Source organism: Chiloscyllium punctatum, chromosome 8 (assembly GCF_047496795.1).
Source record: "Chiloscyllium punctatum isolate Juve2018m chromosome 8, sChiPun1.3, whole genome shotgun sequence".
Lineage (NCBI taxonomy): Eukaryota > Metazoa > Chordata > Chondrichthyes > Orectolobiformes > Hemiscylliidae > Chiloscyllium > Chiloscyllium punctatum.
The window spans coordinates 129,819,894-129,846,532 of NC_092746.1; the positions used below are offsets into that span (position 1 = coordinate 129,819,894).

At 48.8% G+C, this 26,639-nt stretch overlaps 1 protein-coding gene across 2 annotated transcripts in view; it reads right to left on the reverse strand.

Annotated features, from left to right (window-relative positions):
- Positions 1-764: 764 nt before the first annotated feature.
- LOC140480913 (alanine aminotransferase 2-like) overlaps positions 765-26,639 on the reverse strand; it is a 71,891-nt gene continuing 46,016 nt past the window's right edge. For both annotated transcript variants that reach the window (XM_072576498.1, XM_072576497.1), the window contains 7 exons: positions 21,849-22,092; positions 21,139-21,218; positions 14,915-15,051; positions 11,085-11,259; positions 9,667-9,822; positions 6,922-7,034; positions 765-3,097 (listed from right to left, as the gene is read on the reverse strand). In XM_072576498.1, the coding sequence (XP_072432599.1) occupies positions 3,007-3,097; positions 6,922-7,034; positions 9,667-9,822; positions 11,085-11,259; positions 14,915-15,051; positions 21,139-21,218; positions 21,849-22,092 (996 nt within the window). In that variant the 3' untranslated portion in view covers positions 765-3,006. The remainder of the gene's footprint in view (positions 3,098-6,921; positions 7,035-9,666; positions 9,823-11,084; positions 11,260-14,914; positions 15,052-21,138; positions 21,219-21,848; positions 22,093-26,639) is intronic.

A 26,639-nucleotide genomic window follows, 5' to 3' on the forward strand; every position in this document is an offset into this window, starting at 1 on the left:
ACCCGACCTTACAGTTGCCATCCATTTTAATTCCCTTTGCCACTCCCCCAGTGACATGTCCATCCTTGGCCTCCTCCACTGTCAGACTGAGACCAAACTAGAGGAACACCACCTGATATTTCCCCCGGGAAGTGTACAGCCCAGTGGCCTCAACATCCACTTCACCAGCTTCAAAGTCCCTCCTCCCCCAGCCTTAACCCATGTGCAGCCCTCCCTGTCCCTCCTCACCTCCCTGACCTGCCCAGGTTCCTACTCACCTAGCTGCTCCACCCTTCCCACTGACCAATCACAAGAACCCCCTGTTTTCATCCACCAATCACCATCCCAACCAACCTTCCCAGCCACACCCCCTCCCCCTATATACCTCTGGGCTTCCCTGCCCCTCCCCAGTCCTGACGAAACATTGATGTTCCTGCTGTTTGGATGCTGTCTGACCTGCTGTGCTTTTCCAGCTTCACATCTATCGACTCTAACATAGAACCTCATGGCATTTTTAGTTTTCTATCAGCTAATTTTGTATTTAAGAATTGTTGTAGCCCACCCTTTAGCCCCAGAAAGGCTTCTGTCTTACCATATCCCATCCATTTCTAACGTTATACAGGCCTGTCACGTTACTCTGCCTTACTCTGATGAATGAAGAGGGATTTTAACCTTTTCCCAAATTCTTCTCCCAGGGAGTAATGTTACCTCCCCACCCTGTACCAAGCCTGTAACATGAACTGTGTCACATGTGAAAGGAGCAAACGTTCAGAGGCATTGCGAACTTGAGTTAAAAGTCTTTATTTTTGAAACAAGTACAGGACAGAGAACTGCGAAGCCAGATCTTTCAATCCTTCTGACCCCTCCACACTCTGTCTTTTGTTAAGATGCTCAATCAGCTCTCTCTCAAGGTGTTGACCCACCACAACAAGGAAAACAATTAATACAAGTTCCCGAAAACATCAGGATATCAAATAGCTTAAGGTGAGGCAGGAATATAAAACACCTAATTAAAAAGTGATCCTTGCAATTAGAAGGTAGTTTAAGATTAAATTCAGCCAAGTCATGCTGATGTGACACTGATTTTGAAACTACACGCCTATTGCACCAACCCTACCAGAGACAGGAGTGAAAACTGGCCCCAGAAATGACTAAGACTGCTCTGTGTGGACACAATACACCCCCAAATGTACTTGGTACAGGATAGTGTTTGAGCAGTGATTGGGAACATTTAGCTGTTCTCCACTCTCCTGACTGGAGTTGCTCCAGCACACACTGCTTTTATTTTGGACTAACAGCAGCTTATCTACTGCCTCTTGCTTTCAGACTTAAATGAACTCTCCTCGGATCATGTCTCTATTGATTACCGTGTGAGACAACAAAGCCAATTCAAGTTAAACAGCTCCATTTTGGAAATCCACCACAAATACTGCCGTCGCTGCTCGCTGTTCACAACCAACAGAGAGAGAAAACAGAACTTAACCAAGAGACTCAGGGATTGATCCTTAAACCTGGTGGATACACCCAAAAATAAAGGCTTCATGAAGAATGAGTGTTCAGGATTAATCCATTGGTTCATTCGGGTCACAGCGTGTCTCACAGACAATCAACATCCTCCTTAGTAAAACTCATCATAAGACCAACTCTCCCATATGGCGTCCATGACCTCTGACCTGGGGCATGACCCAAGATGAGCTGTGAATCTTGGTCAGGAATGGGTCAGTTAGATCCAGATTGGTCCCATTGGAGTGGTTGTTATATTAGCTCCCCTTGTGTCTCCCGTGAAGTGAAATTCCATTGCTGTTTTGGACTTTCAGATAAAGGGGAGGTCGCCAGTTCATGGTGTTCCCCTTGTGCACCAAGCATGACACGGGAGTGTGTCCAGCCCACCCAATCCAATCAAGGAGCAGAAATACACAAGGGAGCTGTGCTCCATACAACCCCAATGGGAGTCGGTAACTGGGAGGCTTCACATTAGGGTACCGACAGACTGACCCACTGCTCTTGTGAATTACAGAAGGTTAACTGCATTCGTTTTGTGTCTATCTTGTGTTCGGAGTACCGCCCCAGTCAGAAGGTTGGCTGTTAATGTCACTCAGTGGAACAATTGGAATATCAGCAGCTTCTCACCCCTCACCCAGGCACACCACCAGGAATGCCTACAGCCACTCTGACAGGAACGCCGCCAGGAACACCTACAGGCGCTCCGACAGGAACACCGACAGGCGCTCCGACAGGAACACCGACAGGCGCTCCGACAGGAACACCGCCAGGAATGCTGCCAGGAACACCGACAGGCACTCTGATAGGCGCACTGACTGGTATGCCAACAGGCACTCCGACAGGAACACCTACAGGCACTCCGACAGGCACGCTGCTGGTTCTCCGGGCTCAGGATCAGAAATCTTGGCTCTAATCCTCTGGCACTGAGGCCTGTTGTCTTGCTCCCACCCCTTTGTTGAGGATTGCCAGTGTCTGAACTCCTCGCTTTTAACCCAAGTCGGAATCATTGCTTAAAACTGGTAACTTTGGACAGTACCGGCGAAAATCCTCAACGACAATTAATATTTAATTCTGCAATTTCCTTGGTCCTGATGTAGAATATTAAGGTAAAGTCCAACATGAGATTGTTCACAGAGGGAACCATCCCCTCAACGAGGATCACAGCACATTGCTCCTGTTGCAGATACAGACCATGAGGAAATCAGACAGTTCCAATTACTTCATCCTAACTTCGAGATTATTGCATTGTTAACATTATAGAGAATCATCTTAGATGGTTTTCTTGATCATATCCATCCCTTCCCTCCCATTCATTATCCCTTCACCTAACGACGTGTTTGATTGGTTCCAGGGCAGATCATTTACTTTATTGATTTGCATTGCACCCTCCCCCCCTCCTCCCTTGCTGAAATATCGAGATGTACACTATGTATGTACGTTCCTATTGCTATCACTTTTGATAACCTGACAGGTTTGTCCCTGTGCACTCCCGCAGTGCATGGAGTTATGGACAGACTCGGATGGTTAGGAGTACTGTTGGGTGAATTCCTGGTAGAATTTCTTCAGCTTGCTTAGAAGCACCTTCAGCTTCTCAGTCTTGGGTAGGATGGTCATCCTGTGAAGGAGCAGAAATACAGCAAAGGACAAAGAGAATTAAAACCAAAAGGAATACTCCAGCGAAACACCCAAACCCAACCATCTCCACCACAATCATAGCATTACAGTGTTCACCCTTCCACATCCTCAGCCCACTGCCCCTTTTCCCTATCTGCCTGTACAAACGCCAGAGTGCGGTTCCCTGATAATCCACTCGCATTGCTGCACGATCAGTGACAGTGCTTTCAACTGCCTGGCTCGGAGCTCTGCAAACTCTCTGACCCTCTTTCTTCCTCAACCATACTCCTCAAAGTCTACCTCAAGAAAGAAGGCCTTTGGCCATTGGTATAAATACATATATCGTTTTGCTTTCTCATGACTTACAGTCATTGTGTTACAGAGATGTACAGCATGGAAACAGACCCTTCGGTCCAACCCGTCCATGCCGACCAGATATCCCAACCCAATCTAGTCCCACCTGCCAGCACCCGGCCCATATCCCTCCAAACCCTTCCTATTCATATACTCATCCAAATGCCTTTTAAATGTTGCAATTGTACCAGCCTCCACCACATCCTCTGGCAGCTCATTCCATACATGTACCACCCTCTGGGTGCCCCTTAGGTCTCTTTTATACCTTTCCCCTCTCACCCTAAACCTATGCCCTCTAGTTCTGGACTCGCCCACCTCAGGGAAAAGACCTTGTCTATTTACCCTATCCATGGCCCTCATAATTATGTAAACCACTATAAAGGTCCCCCCTCAGCCTCCAACGCTCCAGGGAAAACAGCCCCAGCCTGTTTTGCCTCTCCCTATAGCTCAAATCCTCCAACCCTGGCAACATCCTTGTCAATCTTTTCTGAACCCTTTCAAGTTTCACAACATCCTTGGACATCTCATTATATTGCAGGTGTTGCAAAGGTTGTTGTTGAAATATTGTACTTGCTTTCAATTTTGCTATTTCTAAACTTGATCTAACTCTGGATTGCTGGTAATACTAATGTCCCAGCCACTCCCCATCCTGACTTGGGAAATATATCGCCACTCCTTCACTGTCGCTGGGTCAGAATCCAGGAATTCCCTCCCTCAGGGCATTGTGGGTCAACCCACAGCACATGGACTGCAGCGGTTCAGGAAGGCAGCTCACCCCCACCTTCTCATGGGGAAACTAGGGACAGGCAATAAATGCTGGGCCCAGCCAGTGATGTCATGGCCTGTGGATGAATGAATGAAAGAGGGTCGGTTGCTGTAACTCAGACAGAAGTCTGAGTGAAGCTAGCTCTCTCGTCAAGGAGATTGTTGGATTCACACAATGAAGTTACATTGTATTCTCCACATTGTCAGTCAAAGCCAAATCCTTGATTAAATAATAAACTAACTAGCTTCCAAAACAGCACCCAGTGAACCTCACCAGAGCTCCTGACATCATTGCAAAGCCTTCCTTACTCTCGCACTGTGTCCTTGAAGTAGACAGGAATATAACTGATCCTTCTGTACTGTTTGCTCAGCCTGTTTACTTCACCAACAAGGACACACCAGTTCCTCAAATAGGAACATTTACCCACTCCCTCACTGTTTCAAACAGATCCTGATTTTTTTTTTACTTTTATAAGAGGAGAACCTCACACATAAAATCATTGGACCATAAGAACCAGGAGGAGGCCATTCGGCCCCACCAACATGTTCCGCCATTTGACAGGCTCATGGCTGATCCCACAATCCTCACGTCCCCTTTCCTGCCCTTTCTTCTCGATTCCCCGACTGATCGCGAATCTCTCGGTCTCAGCCTGAAATATCCACATGGACTCTGCCCCCACTGCTCCCTGTGACGAGGAGTTCTGAGAGAAGGGATTCCCTCCCCACCTCAGCCTCCAGTTGGTGCCCCTTTATTCTGAGCTAGTGCCCTCTGGCCCTAGACTCTCCAATAAGGGGAGGCACCCTCTCAGTATTGACCCTGTCAAGCCCCTCAAGAATTGGACATGTTTCAATGAGATCACCTCTCATTCTTCTCCAGTGAGCAGAGTCCCAACCTGTTTAACCTTCACTGATAAGACACCCACCCACCCCCCCCTCCCCCACTCCACCCCACCATCCTAGGGACCACCCAAGTGAACCTCCTCCTCTGAAACAACATCTCTACTTTAATAAGGGGAACAAACTGCCCGGTGGGTGTGCTCTCCCCAGCTCCTTGTACAGCTGCAGTAAGACCGCCCTAGTTTTATACTCTGACCCCTTTGAAAAAAGGGCCAACATTTTGTTACCCTTCCTGATTACCTGCTGCCCATGTGCTAGCTTTCTGTGTTCCAAGTCTCCCCCCAAGTCTTTGTGCGTTGCAGCTTTCTGCAATTCTTCTCCATTTCAATAATGGAGAAGATAAGCCCTGAAGGGCTTTTGCCCGAAACGTCAATTTCGCTGCTCGCTGGATGCTGCCTGAACTGCTGTGCTCTTCCAGCACCACTAATCCAGTTACTGAGTCTTCACCCAAGTCATCAATATAGATTGCATACAGCCAAGGTTCCAGCACCAATCACTGCAGCACCCACTGGGGCACAGCCTCACAGTCTGAAAATAACCCATTTATTCCCAGCAACCCTCAAACTGGGCAAATCGTTTACCCTTATTCCCACCGGCCCTGAAACGAGTAAGTGGCGATCAAAGACGTTTTCACACTCTTGTCCAACAGGCTAAGGGTGAGGGGATTGGGTGTTAAACAGACAGATTTCAAGCAGCTGTGCAAGGAGTGCAGTGAGTGGGGGGGCCAAAGGAGGTCAGGTGTCACATCCAGACACTTGGCCCCAGTCAGTCAAACCCAGACGGGTCAAAGGTCAGACAGAAAGGACCTCATCACTCTGTTCTTGTAATGCAGAAGGAATTTAAATTTAACAGTGACAGGCATGTTCATGGGATTTGAATACAGGAAATCAACGGTCAAGTCAAACATTCATCCACGTGCCACTGACGAACAGCAGAAAACAGACCACGAGAAAGAGAGGAGAGCACAGCTCTCTGCTCAGATTCACAAATTTCTGGCTTCAATCCCAACTTCACAGCCACGTGCAGGTAATTCAGACTAACACCCCAGTGCACTGCCAAGGGAGTGGGCACTGTCAGAGGGTCAGTGCTGAGGGAGTGGGCACTGTCAGAGGGTCAGTGCTGAGGGAGTGCCGCACTGTCGGAGGGTCAGTGCTGAGGGAGTGGGCACTGTCGGAGGGTCAGTGCTGAGGGAGTGCCGCACTGTCGGAGGGTCAGTGCTGAGGGAGTGCCGCACTGTCGGAGGGTCAGTGCTGAGGGAGTGCCGCACTGTCGGAGGGTCAGTGCTGAGGGAGTGCCGCACTGTCGGAGGGTCAGTGCTGAGGGAGTGGGCACTGTCGGAGGGTCAGTGCTGAGGGAGTGGGCACTGTCGGAGGGTCAGTGCTGAGGGAGTGGGCACTGTCGGAGGGTCAGTGCTGAGGGAGTGGGCACTGTCGGAGGGTCAGTGCTGAGGGAGTGGGCACTGTCGGAGGGTCAGTGCTGAGGGAGTGGGCACTGTCGGAGGGTCAGTGCTGAGGGAGTGCTGCACTGTTGGACGTTTCAGCCTTAGGTGAGCTAAGCTATGATTTGAGCTCTCAGATCGATATGAAGCTTCCCATAGTTACTGTTTGGAAGAAAAGTATGGAGTATGTTCCCTTGTGCCCTGAGGCCTCTCCTTTAATAATCACCGAAACTGCCGATAGGTGCCGCCTGTGGGAGCTTGCTGTGCATAAATTACTTGCCCCAATTCCAGCCATGACTACATTACAGAGGTCTGTTACATTCCTAACTTATGATAGGTGCTATAGAAATGTAAATTCTCTCTCCATGTACCTGAAATGGTGAGTGCCTTCTTTCTGTCCAAAGCCACTCCCTGGAACCACACAGATGCCAGTCTCCTCCAGCAGCTTCATACAGAAGAACATGTCTGGGGTCTGCCCTGCAGCCTGGTGGGGAAGGACACTGGGGTTACTGTATGTTCATTACAGGGTTCGGGTACCTCATCCAGGGACCCCGCTCACTGGCTTACGGGATCCACTGAGGTCCGATTCCATCTGGACAGTTCGAGAATCTGAACTCTGTTAAAATAATCAGGATATAAAACACTAGTGTCATTCAACGTGATCTTTAGCTGACATAGAACTCCAAAATGATCTTTTGCTTAGAACATTACCGGTCTTACCCAGTCTGACCTGGGTCAGACTGCGGACATGCAGAAAGGTGATCAGCTGTTTTGTGCCCTGTGAAATAAGCCAGCAATCCACTCAGTCAGCTCTGTCACAACTAATCGTTGTGATGGCTTTACCCTCATTGCTTTGTTTATGGCCTTGAATTTGAAGGGTTGTGGATTGCCTGGAAGGTGACCTGATTGAAGTCTTCAAGATATTAACAGGAAAGGACAGGGTAGAGATAGTTCGTCTTTATCCTCTGGTTGGGGATTCTAGAACAGGATGTGAGAATTAGGGACAGTCTGTTCAGGAGAGATGTTGGGAAGCACTTGTACACACACAGGTTGGGACAGGTTTAGAACTCTCTTCATGGACTTCAGTAAGGCGTTCAGCAAGGTTCCCCATGGGAGACTGGTTAGCAAGGTTAGATATCACGGAATACAGGGAGAACGAGTCATTTGGATACAGAACTGGCTCAAAGGTAAAAGACAGAGGGTGGTGGTGGAGGGTTGTTTTTCAGACTGGAGGCCTGTGACCAGTGGAGTGCGACAAGGATCGGTGCTGGGTCCACTATTTTCCATCATTTATACAAATGATTTGGATGTGAACATAGGAGGTATAGTTAGTAAGTTTGCAGATGACACCAAAATTGGAGGTGTAGTGAACAGTGAAGAGGGTTACCTCAGATTACAACAGGATCTGGACCAGATGGGCCAATGGGCTGAGGGGTGGCAGATTGAGTTTAATTCAGATAAATGCGAGGTGCTGCATTTTGGGAAATCAAATCTTAGCAGGACTTATACACCTAATGGTAAGGTCCTAGGGAATGTTGCTGAACAAAGAGACCTTGGAGTGCAGGTTCATAGCTCCTTGAAAGTGGAGTCGCAGGTGGATAGGATAGTGAAAAAGGCGTTTGGTATGCTTTCCTTTATCGGTCAGAGTATTGAGTACAGGAGTTGGGAGGTCATGTTGCGGCTGTACAGGACATTGGTTAGGCCACTGTTGGAATATTGTGTGCAATTCTGGTCTCCTTCCTATCGGAAAGATGTTGTGAAACTTGAAAGGGTTCAGAAAAGATTTACAAGGATGTTGCCAGGGTTGGAGGATCGGAGCTACAGGGAGAGGCTGAACGGGCTGGGGCTGTTTTCCCTGGAGCGTCAGAGGCTGAGGGGTGACCTTATAGAGTTTTACAAAATTATGAGGGGCATGGACAGGATAAATAGGCAAAGTGAGTGATTAGTATTTGGAACACACGTCCTGAGAGTGTGTTGGAGACAGGTCCAACTGAATGGGACTGGTATCTGCACCGATATGGGGAGGAGGGAGGAACAGCATGAAATGAGGAGCTCCTTCAGAGAGCTTCCAGGCTGTACGTCCTCCTTCTGTCCTGTAACCTATCGCTGGTGCGTTCCAGTTCCAGGATGGACTATTCAGCAATGAGAGCAGCACTGTTCAGTGATAAGTTCAGGTTACAGTTCCTTAAAGAAAAGACAACAAATTTGGAACCAATCATTTCATACTGCCATGATTTAGAAACACATCTACTCAGATCGAATGCAGACATTTACAGCATGGTCATAGAGTCATAGAGATGTACAGCATGGAAACAGACCCTTTGGTCCAACCCGTCCATGCCGACCAGATATCCCAACCCAATCTAGTCCCACCTGCCAGCACCCGGCCCATATCCCTCCAAACCCTTCCTATTCATATACCCATCCAAATGCCTTTTAAATGTTGCAATTGTACCAGACTCCACCACTTCCTCTGGCAGCTCATTCCATACACATACCACCCTCTGTGTAAAACAGTTGACCCTTAGGTCTCTTTTATATCTTTCCCCTCTCACCCTAAACCTATGCCCCTCTAGTTCTGGACTCCCCCCACCCAAGGGAAAAGTCTTTGTCTATTTATCCTATCCATGCCCCTCATCAGCCTCTCCCTATAGCTCAAATCCTCCAACCCTGGCAACATCCCTGTAAATCTTTTCTGAACCCTTTCAAGTTTCACAACATCTTTCCAATAGGAAGGAGGCCAGAATTGCACGCAATATTCCAACAGTAGCCTAACCAATGTCCTGTACAGCCGCAACATGACCTCCCAACTCCTGTACTCAATACTCTGACCAATAAAGGAGAGCATACCAAACACCTTCTTCACTATCCTATCGACCTGTGACTCCACTTTCAAGGAGCTATGAACCTGCACTCCAAGGTCTCTTTGTTCAGCAACACTCCCCAGGACCTTACCATTAAGTGTATAAGTCCTGATAAGATTTGCCTTTCCAAAAAATGCAGCACCTCACATTTATCTGAATTAAACTCCCTCTGCCACTTCTCATAACATGGAATGCAATATTTCACACAATTCGAGGCTGCTATCAGGGTTGGGTTAGATTTCAGGAGTTTACCTCAGCTGCCTCAATGGCTTTGGGTGGGATAGCAATCCTGGGAAACGAGTACATTGCTCCTTGCACTGGGTTACACCGGATTCCTGGAGTCTCATTGAATATCTCCTCCGTCAGACGCGCCCTCTCTGCCAAACAGTTCAGCACATTTCGCTTCTCCTGCACACAGAGAAAGGAAGAAACGGAATATCCTCAACATTCCCGTCTCACTGACTGAGAACACATTGGGAATAATAGGACCAACGTTAGGTACAGAGTAAAGCTCCCTCAACACTGTCCCCCATCAAACACTCCCAGGACAGGGTCAGCACGGGGTTAGATACAGAGTAAAGCTCCCTCTACACTGTCCCCCATCAAATATTCCCAGGGCAGGGACAGCACGGGGTTAGATACAGAGTAAAGCTCCCTCTACACTGTCCCCATCAAACCCTCCCAGGACAGGGACAGTACAGGGTTAGATACAGAGTAAAGCTCCCTCTACACTGTCCCCATCAAACCCTCCCAGGACAGGGACAGCACGGGGTTAGATACAGAGTAAAGCTCCCTCTACACTGTCCCCATCAAACCCTCCCAGGACAGGGACAGTACAGGGTTAGATACAGAGTAAAGCTCCCTCTACACTGTCCCCATCAAACCCTCCCAGGACAGGGACAGCACGGGGTTAGATACAGAGTAAAGCTCCCTCTACACTGTCCCCATCAAACACTCCCAGGACAGGGACAGCACAGGGGTTAGATACAGTGTAAAGCTCCCTCTACACTGTCCCCATCAAACCCTCCGAGCTTTCGCATCGGTTATAAATTGAAGAAATAGCGGTGAGCCGCTGATGTTGATAATAATTTAGGAGAATGTTATTGTGATTCCACTTACATTATCATTTGGACTTTTAGACTAGATTTAGACTAGATTTCCCTACAGTGTGGAAACAGGCCCTTCGGCCCAACAAGTCCACACCGACCCTACGAAGAGTAACCCACCCAGACCCATTCCCCCCTGACTAATTCACCTAACACTACGGGCAATTTAGCATGGCCAATCCACCTGACCTGCACATCTTTGGACTGTGGGAGGAAACCCACGCAGACACGGGGAGAACGTGCAAACTCCACACAGACAGTCACCCGAGGCTGGAATCGAACCTGGGACCCTGGCGCTGTGAGGCAGCAGTGCTAACCACTGAGCCACTTAATTTGAAATTCTAATGGAAACAAAGATGGCAGGAGCTGGAGTAGGCCGTTTGGCTCCTCAAGCCTGCTCTACTATTTACTAATGATCATGGCCGATCATCCAACCCAGTATCTTATCCCTCCTGCACACAGACAGTTTGATCCCTTTAGTCTGGAGAACATTCGGGTTTGACGAGGCTCCTGATCCCAGCCCCAACACCCAGGAAGATGAGATGCTGTTGAAAAGTCACTCACTTTCATGAACCTCTCATATGAGGGTTCTTTGGGCCGAGGAGGGTCTGTGATCACTCCAAGCACTGCCTGCCCCGACACTGGGGGGCAGAGACGGACAGAGACCAGTTTGATCAACTGCATCCTGACCTCTGGATCCAGGTTGACGAGTTCCATGTAGCCCCCCCGGTAACCACACCTACAGAGAGAAAGGAAAACAAACTAACATTAGGAACATAGGGATGGAGGCAGGCCATCCAGCCTGTCCAGTCTCTTCTACCATTCAATAAGATCAGGGCTGATCTGTGGCCTAACTCCAAACATCTGCCTTTGGCCCATAACCCTTAATACTTCTGCTTAACAAAAATGTGTCCCTCTCAGGATTAAAATTAACAACTGACCCAGTACCTATGACCATTTGTGGAAGAGAGTTCCAAACCTCTCCCACCCTTTGTGTGTGGAAGTGCTTCCTAACATCTCTGCTGAACGGTCTGGCCCCTAATTCTCGGATTCTGTGACCTAGTTCCAGAATCCGCAACCAGTCAAAATCGTTTATCTTTATCTACTCTGTCTTTTCCCATTAATACCTTGAAGATTTCGATAAAATCACACCTTGACCGTCTACATTCTAGAGACAACAGGGGCCTAAGTTGTATAATCTCTCCTCATAACTTAGCCCCTGAAAACCAGGTGTCATTCCTGTAAACTGACTCTGACCTCCCTTCCAAGACCATTCCAGGCTTCCGAAGGTGGTAGTGACCAGGTCTGCTGCAGAGGAAAGTGGGCTCGAACCAAGGGTTCGGTATATCAGCAGCATAACCGCTGTTTTCTTTGTACTCCAGTGATCTAGATAGAAAGGCCATCATTCCATTAACTCTCTGGATTATTTTCTACACCTGACTGTGACAGTTTAAAGATCGAAGCACCTAAACCCCCAAGTCTCTCTGGGCATCCACTATATTTAACTTCATACCATCTGGAAGTTTTTAAAAAATTCATTCACAGGATGAGGGAGTCACTAGCTTGGCATCATGGATTGCTTGTCCCTAATTACCCAGAGGGCACCCACATTGCTGTGGGTTTGGAGTCACATGTAGGCCAGACCGGGTAAGGATGGCAGATTCCTTCCCTCAAGGATGTCAGTGACCCAGATGGGGTTTCCGACAATCGACAATGGATCCATGGCCATCATTAGACTCTTTAATTCCAGATTTTTATTGAACTCGAATTCCACCATCTGCCATGGCAGCACTCAAACTGGGCTCTCTGGAACATTAGGAGATAGTGAGGACTGCAGATGGTGGAGATTAGAGTCAAGAGTGTGGTGCTGGAAAAGCACAGCAGGTCAGGCAGCATCCGAGAAGCAGGAGAATTGACATTTATCAGTCATTTCCTGATTCATTAAGTCTCGTTCATAAAGTCAGGAGGTATGGGATACAGGGAGATTTGGCTATGTGAATTCAGAATTGGCTGGCTGACAGAAGGCAGAGAGTGGTTGTAGATGGAAAGTATTCTGCCTGGAGGTCAGTGTTGAGTGGGGTCCCACAGGGCTCTGTTCTTGGGCCTCTGCTCTTTGTAGTTTTTATAAATGACTTGGATGAGGAGGTTGGGGGGTGGGTTAGTAAATTTGCCGATGACACAAAGGTTGGAGGTGCCATTGATAGTATCGAGGGCTACTGCAGGCTGCAGTGCGACATAGACAGGATGCAGAGCTGGGCTGAGAAATGGCAGATGGAGTTCAACCTGGATAAATGTGAAGTGATGCATTTTGGAAGGTCAAACACGAATGCTGAATATAGGATTAAAGACAGGATTCTTGGCAGTGTGGAGGAACAGAGGGATCTGGGTGTGCAAGCACATAGATCCCTCAAAGTTGCCATCCAAGTGGATAGGGTTGCATATGGTGTTTTGGCTTTCATTAACAGGGGGATCGAGTTTAAGAGCCACGAGGGTTTGCTGCAGCTCTACAAGTCCCTGGTGAGACCACACTTGGAATATTGTGTCCCGTTCTGGTTGCCCTACTATAGGAAAGATACAGAGTCCTTGGAGAGGGTGCAAAGAAGGTTTACCAGGATGTTGCCTGAACTGGAGGGCTTGCCTTATGAAGAAAGGTTGAATAAGCTCAGACTTTTCTGTCTGGAGAGAAGGAGGAAGAGAGGAGACCTGATAGAGGTATACAAGGTAATGAGAGGAATAGATAGAGTCAATAGTCAGAGACTTTTCCCCAGGGCAGGATGGATTGGTACGAGGGGTCATAGTTTGAAGATATTAGGAGGAAGGTATAAAGGAGATGACAGAGGTAGGTTCTTTACACAGAGAGTTGTGAATGCATGGAATGTGTTACCAGCGGTGGTGGTGGAAACAGAGTCATTGGGGACATTTAAGTGACTGCTGGACAGACAGGCACATGGATAACAGTGAGTTGAGGGGCGCGTAGGTTAGGTTATTATATTTTAGATTAGGATTAAACCTTGGTACAAAATTGTGGGCCGAAGGGCCTGTTCTGTGCTGTACGTTTCTATGTTCTGTGTTTGACTCTCACCTCCCTAGAACATTACCTGGGTCTCTGGATAAACCATTAAGCCATTATGTGACCTTTCTCAGTCCAATATGGATAAACTCACATTTGCTTCCATTGAACTCCATCTGCTGCAGTTTTGCCCATTCACTCAATCTCTCAATATCCCTTCGAAATTGTATGCTGTCATCTACATTGTCTTTAATGTTACCCAACTTTGTGTCATCAGCAACTTCAGATACATAACCTACTACTCTTCTGAAATAAAAAAAAAGCTTCCTCGACTTTCCGAACTGAAAATAAAATCCGTATTCCTCTGGGAAACAAAAATAAATAAACAAACAAAACATGGCTCTCCCTTGACTCTATTCCCAGGGGCAGGGGCCTTACTGTTAAATAAACCTTCCTTGACTCATTAAAACACAAGGGAAATGGAAAAATAAATCCCCTCTGCTCTGTCCCCATCCTGATGGTCCTGAGACAGGGTTAACAAGGGTTTCAAATCCAAAGATAAATTCCTCTAATCATTTCAACTAAAAATAGTATTCCCCTCACACTGACCCCATGAAGCACATCTGGGACAGGGACAGTCCAGGGGTGAGACAAGCCCCCCCCCGCTACTCCCCCCACCCCTGACCTTCCAAATGGTCCAAATCAATACCCAAGGCCCGCTTCTGGCCAGAAAACCGACAACAAACACAAAGTTAAAACATCAAACGGGAACTTCATTAAACTAGAATATCATTGTCCAAACTGATAATGCCCTCCAGCCCCCCACTGGTCACGAGAGGTCTCTTGGAGCACTGTGTTCTCCTTCTCTTGGGATATCCGAGCAGGGATGTAACCGGGAAAGAGGGGCATTCCGGGCTCCACGACTACCTGGTGAGAGATGCACTAAAGCTTGGACAGTGGGGAAACAGCAGCGCCTCAGGTCCTTCTGTCGAAGTTTAAGGGAAGTCTGTTCAGTTATCAGACCCTCGCATTGCCTTAATGTATAAAAACACTCTCCTCCGTGAATGAGAATTGCCTTGGGACATCTGTGGGGAACTTCAAATCCCAGTGTTTGTTTTCCTGTACAGACTGTACACAATTGTTACAATACCGGTGAGTGATGACAAAGATATTTTTAATTAAAGTTTATTTTTGCAATAGAATAAAGCTCTGGGTGAAGGGAAGGATGGATGGGTTACCAGAGAGCAGGCAATTGTCCCATTCACTGAAGGTGCCTCACCCTTACCCTTCCATTCCCCTCCCTGGCCCAGTGACCCAACTTTATTCCATACACCTCACCCAATCCACCCAACGTTCACACTCCTGCGTCACTCAGTGTACTCACTCTCCCATATAACCCTTGGAGATGGAGTGGAACGAAGCCAATTCAACGGTGTTGGAATACTCAGGACCCATCTCAAACAAAACCTTCTTAAAGGAATGGAACTGACAGCCCTCAGCGTAGACATTGTCCTGATAGACCTGTTGGAAGAAAAGGTAACAGGTTCGGAATCGGAATACGTCTGCTGCTCACTATACTAATACACACACACACCAGCACACGGCAATTCTCTCATCATAAAAACCAATAAGACCATAAGACATAGGAGTGGAAGTAAGGCCATTCGGCCCATTGAGTCCACTCCGCCATTCAATCATGGCTGATGGGCATTTCAACTCCACTTACCCGCATTCTCCCCGTAGCCCTTAATTCCCCGAGCCAACAAGAATCTATCAATCTATCAACCCACTTTAATTCTTGCCCACATCCCTCATCCGTTTCTTTACAGAGTATCCCTCAGGAAGCCAACTACCACTCCAAAACCACCCACCCCCCAAAGCACTCTCCCCCTCCCCCCAAAGCACCCTCTCTCCAAAATCTTCCCCCTCCCCCCAAAATACCCCCTCCGCCTGAAGTCCTCCCCATCCCCCTTCCCCCCCAAACCACCCTCCCCACCCCCTCCCCCTTTGGTGAAGTTCTGCAGTGCATCTTTCTAAGTGTACAGAGGAGGCCCTTTGGCCCATCGAGTTGGCACTGAGAAATCGACTGAATTAAATCTCACTTCTCTGGGCTAGAACGATGAACAGTCCAGCACATGAACAGGCCCTTCAGCTCTCCTAGCCTGTCTCGACACAAGACACCTTCCTAAACGAAACCCTTTTGCCTCTACTCAGTCCATATCCCTCTATTCCCTGCCTTGTAATGTCTCTGTCGAGATGCCTCTTAAACATTGCTATTGTATCTGTCTCCAGCACACTCCAGGCACTTCCCACCCTCTGTGTGTGTAAAAGGCCCTGCCTCTCACATTGCCTTTAAACTTACCCCCTTTTACCTTAAACCTGTGTCCCCTCATCGTTGACATTTCTACCCTGGGAGATAGACTCCAACATTAACATACAGATGGATCTGGGTGTGCAGGTCAACAGGTCCCTACAAGTGACAACACAGGTTGCCAAGGTGATGAAGGCGGCACAGGGCATGCTTGTCTTCATCAGGTGGAGCAGGGACTACAAGACTTGGCAAACCATGCTACAGTGATATAAAACTCTTGTTAGGCTGCATTCGGACTATTGTGTGCAGTTATGGTCGCCACACTACCAGAAGGACATGAAAGCTTTGGAGAGAGTGCAGAGAAGGTTCACCAGGATGTTGCCTGGTCTTGAGGGCATTGGCTATGAAGAAAGGTTAAAAAGACTAGGATTGTTTTCACCGGAAAGACAGTGGCTGAGAGGAGACCTGATAGAGGTCTAACATTTATGAGAGGAGAAAGTGAGGACTGCAGATGCTGGAGATCAGAGCTGAAAATGTGTTGCTGGAAAAGCGCCGCAGGTCAGGCAGCATCCAAGGAGCAGGAGAATCGACGTTTCGGGCATGAGCCCTTCTTCAGGAATGAGGAAAGTGTGCCCAGCAGGCTAAGGTAAAAGGTAGGGAGGAGGGATTGGGGGAGGGGCGTTGGAAATGCAATAGGTGGAAGGAGGTCAAGGTGAGGGTGATAGGCCGGAGTGGGGGTGGGGGCGGAGAGGTCAGGAAGAAGATTGCAGGTTAGGAAGGCGGTGCTGAGTCCGAGGGATTTGACTGGGACAAGGTGGGGGGGAGGGGAAATGAGGAAACTGCAGAAATCTGAGTTCATCCCTTGTGGTTGGTGGGTTCCTAGGCGGAAGATGAGGTGCTCTTCCTCCAACCGTCGTGTTGCTATGGTCTGACGATGGAGGAGTCCAAGGACCTGCATGTCCTTGGCGGAGTGGGAGGGGGAGTTGAAGTGTTGAGCCATGGGGCGGTTGGGTTGGTTGGTCCGGGTGTCCCAGAGGTGTTCTCTGAAACGTTCTGCAAGTAGGCGGCCTGTCTCCCCAATATAGAGGAGGCCACATCGGGTGCAACGGATGCAGTAAATGATGTGTGTGGAGGTGCAGGTGAATTTGTGGCGGATATGGAAGGATCCATTGGGGCCTTGGACGAAAGTGACGAGGGAGGTGTGGGCGCAAGTTTTGCATTTCTTGCGGTTGCAGGGGAAGGTGCCGGGAGTGGAGGTTGGGTTGGTGGTGGGGGGGGTGTGGACCTGACGAGGGAGTCACGGAGGGAGTGGTCTTTTCGGAACGATGATAGGGGAGTGGAGGGAAATATATCCCTGGTGGTGGGGTCCATTTGGAGGTGGCGGAAATGACGGCGGATGATACGCTGTACATGGAGGTTGGTGGGGTGGTAGGTGAGGACCAGTGGGGTTCTGTCCTGGTGGCGATTGGAGGGGCAGGGCTCAAGGGCGGAGGAGCGGGAAGTGGAGGAGATGTGGTGGACGGCATCGTCGATCACATCTGGGGGGAAATTGCGGTCCTTGAAGAAGGAGGCCATCTGGGTTGTTCGGTATTGGAATTGGTCCTCCTGGGAGCAGATGCGGCGGAGACGAAGGAATTGGGAATATGGGATGGCGTTTTTACAGGGGACAGGGTGGGAGGAGGTGTAGTCTAGGTAGCTGTGGGAGTCGGTCGGTTTATAATAAATGTCCGTGTTGATTCAGTTGCCTGAGATAGAAATGGAAAGCTGAAAATATGTTGCTGGAAAAGCGCAGCAGGTCAGGCAGCGTCCAAGGAGCAGGAGAATCGATGTTTTGGGCATAAGCCCTTCTTCAGGAATCCTGAAGAAGGGCTGATGCCCGAAATGTCGATTCTCCTGCTCCTTGGATGCTGCCTGATCTGTTGCGCTTTTCCAGCAACACATTTTCAGCTCTGATCTCCAGCATCTGCAGTCCTCACTTTCTCCTCTATAGAAATGGAGAGGTCTAGGAGGGGGAGGGAGGAGTCTGAGACGGTCCAGGTAAATTTGAGGTCGGGTGGAAGATGTTGGTAAAGTGGATGAACTGTTCAACCTCCTCGTGGGAGCACGAGGCAGCGCCGATACAGTCATCGATGTATTGGAGGAAAAGGTGGGGGGTGGTGCCAGTGTAGCTGCGGAAGATGGACTGTTCCACATATCCTACGAAGAGGCAGGCATAACTGGGGCCCATGCGGGTGCCCATGGCTACTCCTTTGGTTTGGAGGAAGTGGGAGGATTGGAAAGAGAAGTTGTTCAGAGTGAGGACCAGTTCAGTCAGTCGAAGGAGGGTGTCAGTGGAAGGGTACGGGTTGGTTCGGCGGGAAAGGAAGAGTCCTTCGTGATGGGGGATGGAGGTGTACAGGGACTGGATGTCCATGGTGAAGATAAGGCGTTGGGAACTGGGGAAACGAAAATCATGGAGGAGGTGGAGAGCGTGGGTGGTGTCCCGAACGTAGGTGGGGAGTTCTTGGACTAAGGGGGAAAGGATTGTGTCAAGGTATGTAGAGATGAGTTCGGTGGGGCAGGAGCAGGCTGAGACAATGGGTCAGCCGGGGCAGTCGGGTTTGTGGATTTTGGGCAGGAGGTAGAAACGGGCAGTGCGGGGTTGTGGGACTATGAGGCTTATGAGAGGGAGAGATAGGGCGGATAGTCAGATGCTTTTTCCCAGGGTTGACGTTTCAATTACACAGGGTCACAGGTCCAAGGTGTGTGGGGGGGGGGGGGGGGGGGGGGTGGAGTTTAAGGGAGATGCACAAGGGAAGACTTTCATGCAGAGAGTGGGAGGAGGCTGGAACACACAGCCAGAAGAGGTGGTGGAAGCAGGCACGCTGGGGACATTGAAGAGGCATCTGGATGGTTACAGGAACAGGGAGGGAATAGAGGGATACGGACTGAATAAAGGCAGAAGGTTTGTTTTTCAGTTCAGTTCGAGCATGATGATCGGCACAGGCTTAGAGGGCCGAAGGGCCTGTTCCTGGGCTGTACTTCTGTTTGCTCTTTTCTCCATTCTATCCACGCCTCTCCCAATTTTGTAAACTTCTGTTAGGTCACCCCTCATCCTTCGACGTTCAAGTGAAAAAGAAACCACATTTGTCCAATCTCCCCTCATAACCAACACCCTCCAAATCAGGCAACACCCTGGTAAACCTTTTCTGTACCCTCTCCAAAGCCTCCACCTCCTTCAGGTAGTGTGGTGACCCAACACCGTACACAATATTCCAAATGCGGCCTAACTAAATGTGGCCAATACAGGTAGTCCCATATTTTGAGTGTTCTGCTACTTCAAGTGCTCACCCAGGTATTTTTTTAAAAAGATTGTGAAGTTTCTCACCTGACCGACCCTCCCAGGCAGTGCATTCGAGACCCTTACCCCTTTTGGGTACAAAAAACCATAATAAACATGGCAGTAAATGGTTGGTACACGCTGCTGCGACTGAGGGTGTGGAGGGAGTGGGTGTTTGTGGATTGGTGAGCTGTCTCCTCCTGGATGGTATTCAGCTTCTTGATTGTTGTAGGAGCTGTCCCCACAGGAGGACCGTTTTGCTGCTGTTGATGGCCCACAGTGCCTCATGGATGCCCAGTCTTGAGTTGCTAGATCTGTTCAATATCTGTCCCACTTAGCACGGTGATAGTGTCACACAACACGATGGAGGGTATTCTCAATGTAAAGGCAGCACTGTCCCTACAAGGACTGTGTGGTGGTCAAACTTACCATTTGCAGATGACACCAAAATTGATAGTGTAGTGGACAGCGAAGGTGGTTGCAATGGGACCTTGGTCAGATGGACAAATGGGCCGCAGAGTGTCAGATGGAGCTTTAATTTAGATAAATGTGAGGTGATGCATTTTGGAAAGGCAAATCTTAGCAGGACTTATACACTTAATGGTAAGGTCCTAGGGAGTGTTGCTGAACAAAGAGACCTTGGAGTGCAGGTTCATAGCTCCTTGAAAGTGGAGTCGTAGGTAGATAGGATAGTGAAGAAGGTGTTTGGTATGCTTTCCTTTATCGGTCAGAGTATTGAGTACAGGAGTTGGGAGGTCATGTTGCGGCTCTACAGGACATTGGTTAGGCCACTGTTGGAATATTGCATGTAATTCTGGTCTCCTTCCTATCGGAAAGATGTTGTGAAACTTGGGAGGGTTCAGAAAAGATTTACAAGGATGTTGCCAGGGTTGGAGGATTTGAGCTACAGGGAGAGGCTGAATAGGCTGGGGCTGTTTTCCCTGGAGCGTCGGAGGCTGAGGGGTGACCTTATAGAGGTTTATAAAATCATGAGGGTCATGGATGGGGTAAATAGACAAAGTCTTTTCCCTGGGGTCGGGGAGTCCAGAACTAGAGGGGCATAGGTTTAGGGTGAGAGGGGAAAGATATAAAAGAGACCTAAGGGGCAACCTTTTCACACAGAGGGTGGTACGTGTATGGAATGAGCTGCCAGAGGATGTGGTGGAGGCTGGTACAATTACAACATTTAAGAGGCATTTGAATGGGTTTATGAATAGGAAGGGTTTGGAGGGATATGGGCCGGGTGCTGGCAGGTGGGACTAGATTAGGTTAGGATATCTGGGTCAGCATGGAGGAGTTGGACCGAAGGGTCTGCTTCCGTGCTACTACATCCCTATGACTCTATGACAGACGTACCTGCAGCTGGCAGCCTGGTAAGGATGAGACTAAGTATGTTTTTGCCACTTGTTGGTTCCCTCACCACTGCCACAGACAAGCAGCTATGTCTTTTAGGACCTGACCAACTCAATCAGTAGTGTTCCTGCTAATCCCCTCTTGGTAATAGTCATTAAAAATCCCCCAGCTTTCATTACAAGGTGAAGTTGGACAAGCTGGAGTTCCTGGCGTGGTCAACGTTACTAGACTCAGTGTTAGTCAGGGATGGAGAAGCCTAACTCATCACTGAACCCTCTCCAGCAGGTTCTCAAGAACATACCCAGAATTCCCAAAGATCCAGGGGCTAGTATATTGCCATTCACTCCACCCAGAATTCCCAGAGCTCCAGGGGCTAGTATATGGCCATTCACTCCACCCAGAATTCCCAAAGATCCAGGGGCTAGTATATGGCCATTCACTCCACCCAGAATTCCCAGAACTCCAGGGGCTAGTATATGGCCATTCACTCCACCCAGAATTCCCAAAGATCCAGGGGCTAGTATATGGCCATTCACTCCACCCAGAATTCCCAGAGCTCCAGGGGCTAGTATATGGCCATTCTCTGAGCACAGTTACCCAATAGCAGCGACTTGCAGGAAATTACCTCGTCTGCCATCAGGAAAAGACCCTCTTCAGCAGCGAATCGAATCACATCTTCTATAACCTGCCGGCTCTGGACCTGGCCTATAGGAAAAGAACAAAGAATGGATGAGTTAACAGGAGGAGGAGGAGGTGGGGAGGAGGAATCCCCTCCCCCCCCGTTTCCCCCCCTGACCCCTTCACTGACCCAACACCCCTCCCTGTGCCTGAGGCCCCACCTTTAAACCTCTCCCCAACTTGAACCCCAAATCCCTCCTCCCCTTTCTCAACCCAAACCCACCCCATGAGATGAACCTCCTTGACCCTGAACTCCACCCCTAACCCCTGACCTGAATTTTCTGTCCCCATCCCAGATTGAAGTTGGGGGATTGTTTCCCACGGAGGGCTGTCAAGGCTGGGCCCTTCAGTTATGTTCCAGGCTGAGACAGACGGAGTTTTCATCAGGAAGTGGACTGAGGGTTACGGGGGAAAACGCAGGGAACGTTGGGTCGAGGGCTAGCAGATCAGCCCTGAAGGGCAGAACAGACCTGATGTGCTGAATAACCTACCTCTGCTCCTTGTAGTCTTCAAGAGAGACCTTGATCCAGACTCCCAGCCGAATGAGGAGGTCGTGCCCTGACCAACCCACATCCCAATCACAGCAACAGGAATGACCACTTGCTGACTGCCCCTAACTCCCCCCAACCCGTCCTGCCTGGCTGTGCCTTTATTTACCTGTGGGGTTTCCAGGGTTAATAGCACAAAGTACTTTTGGGGTGCAGTAGCTCCTGGCTTCATTGAGTGCCTTTCGGAGCTCCTCGATGTTCAGTGCCCAGCAGTTCTCCTCATCGAGGTAGTAATTGACCTGGACTCCATTCAGCTCTGCAATCGCTGCGGAATAGAGCGGGTATTGTGGGATGGGGATCATTACTCCAGTCCTTGACCTCCCCTCGCCAGATATCAGGAGTTTCAGAGTGGTCTGTGAAGAGAGAAATGTTACAAATGCTGGGCTTTCAAAAGTAGTTGATTCAAGTAGGAATGGAATACTCTGAAAGAGGGTTTGGGATCTGCCTGGAGACAAGCCCATGTAATGTTCCCGTACACGTACCACCCTCTGTGTGAAAATGTTGCCCCTTAGGTCTCTTGTATACCTTTCCCCTCTCACCCTAAACCTATGCCCTCTAGATCTGGACTCCCCCACTCCAGGGAAAAGACTTTGTCTATTTATCCTATCCATGCTCCTCATGATTTTATAAACCTCTAGAAGGTCACCCCTCAGCCTCCAACGCTCCAGGGAAAACGTCCCCAGCCTGTTCAGCCTCTCCCTCTCAACATCTGTCCAATAGGAAGGAGACCAGAATTGCACGCAATATTCCAACAATGGCCTAACCAATGTCCTGTACAGCCACAACATGACCTCCCAACTCCTGTACTCAATACTCTGACCAATAAAGGAAAGCATACCAAATGCCGCCTTCACTATCCTATCTACCTGCGACTCCACTTTCAAGGAGCTATGATTACACTCAGGAGGTTAAATAAAAGGCAATTTGTTTAAGACGCTAAGATTCACTCTGACCAGGACAGTGATCATGTGATATCTGGGAGAAAATTTGTCAACCATGATCTCAGTGAACGATGGATGAATAGATTCACACAGGGGCCCTTTGACCCATCCAGTCTGCACCAACGTAACCTCCATTAAAAATGCACTAATCCCAATTTCCTGTAGTTGATCCACTTCCTTGAATGTTACGATATTTGAAGCTCATCCAAAATTTCTTTTCAAAGTTGTAAGACTTCCGGCTTCCACGACCTTCCCAGGCTGTGCATTTCATTAGGCTGGAGGGGCTGAATGGCCTACTGTTCCAATGTTCTTCCATCCTATTCAGAAGATGAGTGATCCGTGAAGAATGTGTGCAGTATATACAGGTGTGGTTTCCACGCTGTAAGCTTTAGGGGAAGCCGTGTTCCAGTGGCTTTGTGTTTGAGGTGCCCACAAAGTAATGCTTGGTCAATGTTGGAGTGTGTTTACTACAGTCACTCTTCAAACTGGATTAGCTTGTCTTCTTCGTTGTTTGTATTAAGCATGGAGGAATTCACCTCCTTTTACAACACATCAATCTCCAAAAGGACAATGACAAATTGGGAATTCCTGCAGGATATAAATCCAGTGACAGGGAACCAGTACAATGGAATTTGCCAAAATTGAAAAAGAAAATTCACAACTAATCAACCTCGAACAGATAGACAAACAGAGAGAGAGAGAGTGTGCACATCAGACAGGGAGACAGTGTAAGAGAGAGAGAGAGAGGGAGAGAGAGAGAGAGAGAGAGAGAGAGAGAGAGAGAGAGAGAGAGAGAGGGAGAGAGGGAGAGAGAGAGAGAGACAGACAGACAGAGACAGAGGGCGAGACAGGGAGACGGGGAGGGGCGAGACGGGGAGACAGTGAGAGAGACAGGGAGACAGTGAGAGAGAGAGAGACAGACAGACAGACAGACAGACAGAGAGACAGAGGGCGAGATAGGGAGATGGGGAGGGGCGAGACGGGGAGAAAGTGAGAGAAAGACAGACAGACAGAGTGAGATAGGGAGACAGTGAGAGAGAGATAGACAGAGAGCGAGATAGGGAGATGGGGAGGGGTGAGACAGGGAGACAGTGTGATAGAGAGAGAGAGCGCGAGAGAGAGAGAGAGAGAGAGCGAGCGCGAGAGAGTGAGAGAGAGCACGAGAGAGAGCGCGAAATAGGGAGACGGAGAGAGGCGAGACGGGGAGACAATGAGAGAGAGAGAGACAGACAGACAGACAGAGAGAGACAGAGGGCGAGAAAGGGAGACAGTGAGAGAGAGAGAGAGAGAGAGAGAGAGAGAGAGAGACACACACACAGACAGACAGAGAGACAGAGGGCGAGATAGGGAGAAGGGGAGGGGCGAGACAGGGAGTGAGATGGGGAGACAGAGGGCGAGACGGGGAGCGAGACAGAGATAGAGAGGGCGAGACGTGGCGGGGGGGGGCACGATATGGGGAGACAGGGAGACAGGACGACAGGACCTGCGTGCAGATGTCTTGCAGTTGACTGGGATTAGATAGAAATGGGTAGCAGAGGAACTGGGAATAAAACCAAAAATAAAGCAGACAGCATTGGAGCAATCCCTCAATACCTAAAACACAAGGGAGACAAACCATGATGATGATAATAACACTCAAACTGAAATAACTGCAATTTAGCTGCAAACAAAACAGCTGGAAATGAAGAAACTATATTTTAAAAATGTAACAGAAAGAGAGAGTAAGAGGCGAAATTTGAACTTGTATTCTAAAGTGCAAGGGAAAGAAAATCTTCAAGCTGCAGGGGATTAGAGAGAAAAAAGCAGAAGATAGAACAAGGGAAAAATAGCAAAAACATGAATTTCAAAAAGAGAGAGAGACTGGAATGAAAAACTGAGAAAGGAAGTATAAAACTGGACTGTTGACGTAAACATTTGGCAGGAACAGTGGCTGATGATTCAGATTTAATTCCCAGTTTTGCTTTGTGATGAAATCTTCACCAACGTCTAAAAGAAGAGAGGAAGGGTGGAATTGCGAAACTATAATAAACCTGAAAACTATAATAAAGCTGCAATGGCCAGAGGAGAGCTACACTTCCTCCTGAGAAAAATCTTAGTCTCACACCAACCTTATTCCAAAGCAGCTCAATGCAGAAGGCCCTCAGAATTTTACTCAACTCTGTGGGAAGATGACACTGTGAACAAGATGATTAAAGGGTTAAAGCTGCTTGTCCCAATGCAGGTTTATGGAGCGGACAGCAGAGACTTAAGGAAGAGATAGATCCTTGTGCAATTTGCAAGGTAAAGGAAATGACATGTAAGTGGCACAGCTGGTTTTTCACAGATTATAAGAAACAGGTGCAGGAGTCAGTAACTCCAAAGCTGGTAGATACCGGAAATAGAGGAAATATAGAAATAAAGGCCCCACTTTGATTATCTGTAATACTGACCCCCCGACAGTGCGGCACTCCTCTCAGCACTGATTCTCCGACAGTGTGGCGTTCCCTCAGCACTGACCCTACGACAGTGTGGCGTTCCCTCAGCACTGACCCTCCGACAGTGTGCCCCCTCCCTTAGCACTGACCCTACGACAGTGTGGCATTCCCTCAGCACTGACCCTCCGACAGTGCCCACTCCCTCAGCACTGACCCTCCGACAGTGTGGCGCTCCCTCAGCACTGACCCTCCGACAGTGCCCACTCCCTCAGCACTGACCCTCCGACAGTGTGGCGCTCCCTCAGCACTGACCCTCCAACAGTGATCCCTCCCTCAGCACTGACCCTCCGACAGTGCAGCACTCCCTCAGCACTGACCCTACGACTGTGTGGCGTTCCCTCAGCACTGACCCTCCGACAGTGTGGCGTTCCCTCAGCACTGACCCTCCGACAGTGTGGCGTTCCCTCAGCACTGACCCTCCGACTGTGCGGCGCTCCCTCAGCACTGACCCTCCGACAGTGTGGCACTCCCTCAGCACTGACCCTCCGACAGTGTGGCACTCCCTCAGCACTGACCCTCCGACAGTGTGGCACTCCCTCAGCACTGACTGACAGTTCTGAGGAAGGGTCACTGGACTGAAAACTTTAACTTTGATTTCTCTTAACAGATGCTGCCAGACTTGCTGAGCTTTTCCAGCAATTTCTCTTGCTGTTCCATATGGATGACTCTGGATGAAGATTGTTGAGAATACTTCACCCTTATCTTTTGCACTGATGTGCTGGCCTCTTCGATCATTAAGGATGGGGATATTTGTGCAGCCTCTCCCTCCAGTGAATTGTTTAATTGTCCATCACCATTCCCAGGACTGTAGAGGTTCAATGTGACCGTTGGATGTTTCACTGCAGATCGAGAGGGAGAGGGAGAGCAGACAGACAGTGCGATGTACAGAAAGAGAGAGTGCATTAAAAGAGAAGGGAGACAGAGAGAGAGGACAGTACTATCATTGTTTGAATGCATTCAAATCTCAGTTGATAGTAGTGGAGTCTTGCTGCCAACATATGAACAATGACTCCTGTGTTTTCATAACCTTGAGTAGCAATGGATTCTTGGCAGATTCTGACCAACTCCAGGAAGCTCGCAGGAACACCTGAGCTTTCCATGTATCTGCATCGTGGCCCAGATGGAGTTAACTCTTTCACAACACAGCATCACTAATTCATTGGGAGCTACACAATGTGTCTGGAGCACATCTGCACCAAATCTGATGTTTTCTCACAATGCAATTAATTTCAGTCAAATAGCAAACAGAGAACAAAGAAAATGAAGTATTCCCAATGTAACACTAAACAACAGGACTTGAACCACAGGAATGATTGGACTGGGAACTAACTGAAGGGTTCAGTGTGGTTTATATTCAGAATAACAGTTACCCGGGAGGGAGGTACAGACTGGAATCTACCCTGAACGTCTATCAGGGTAACAGAACAGAGTGCAGAATACATTGTTACAGCCACAGAGAACGTGCAGAGATAGATCAGAATTAAT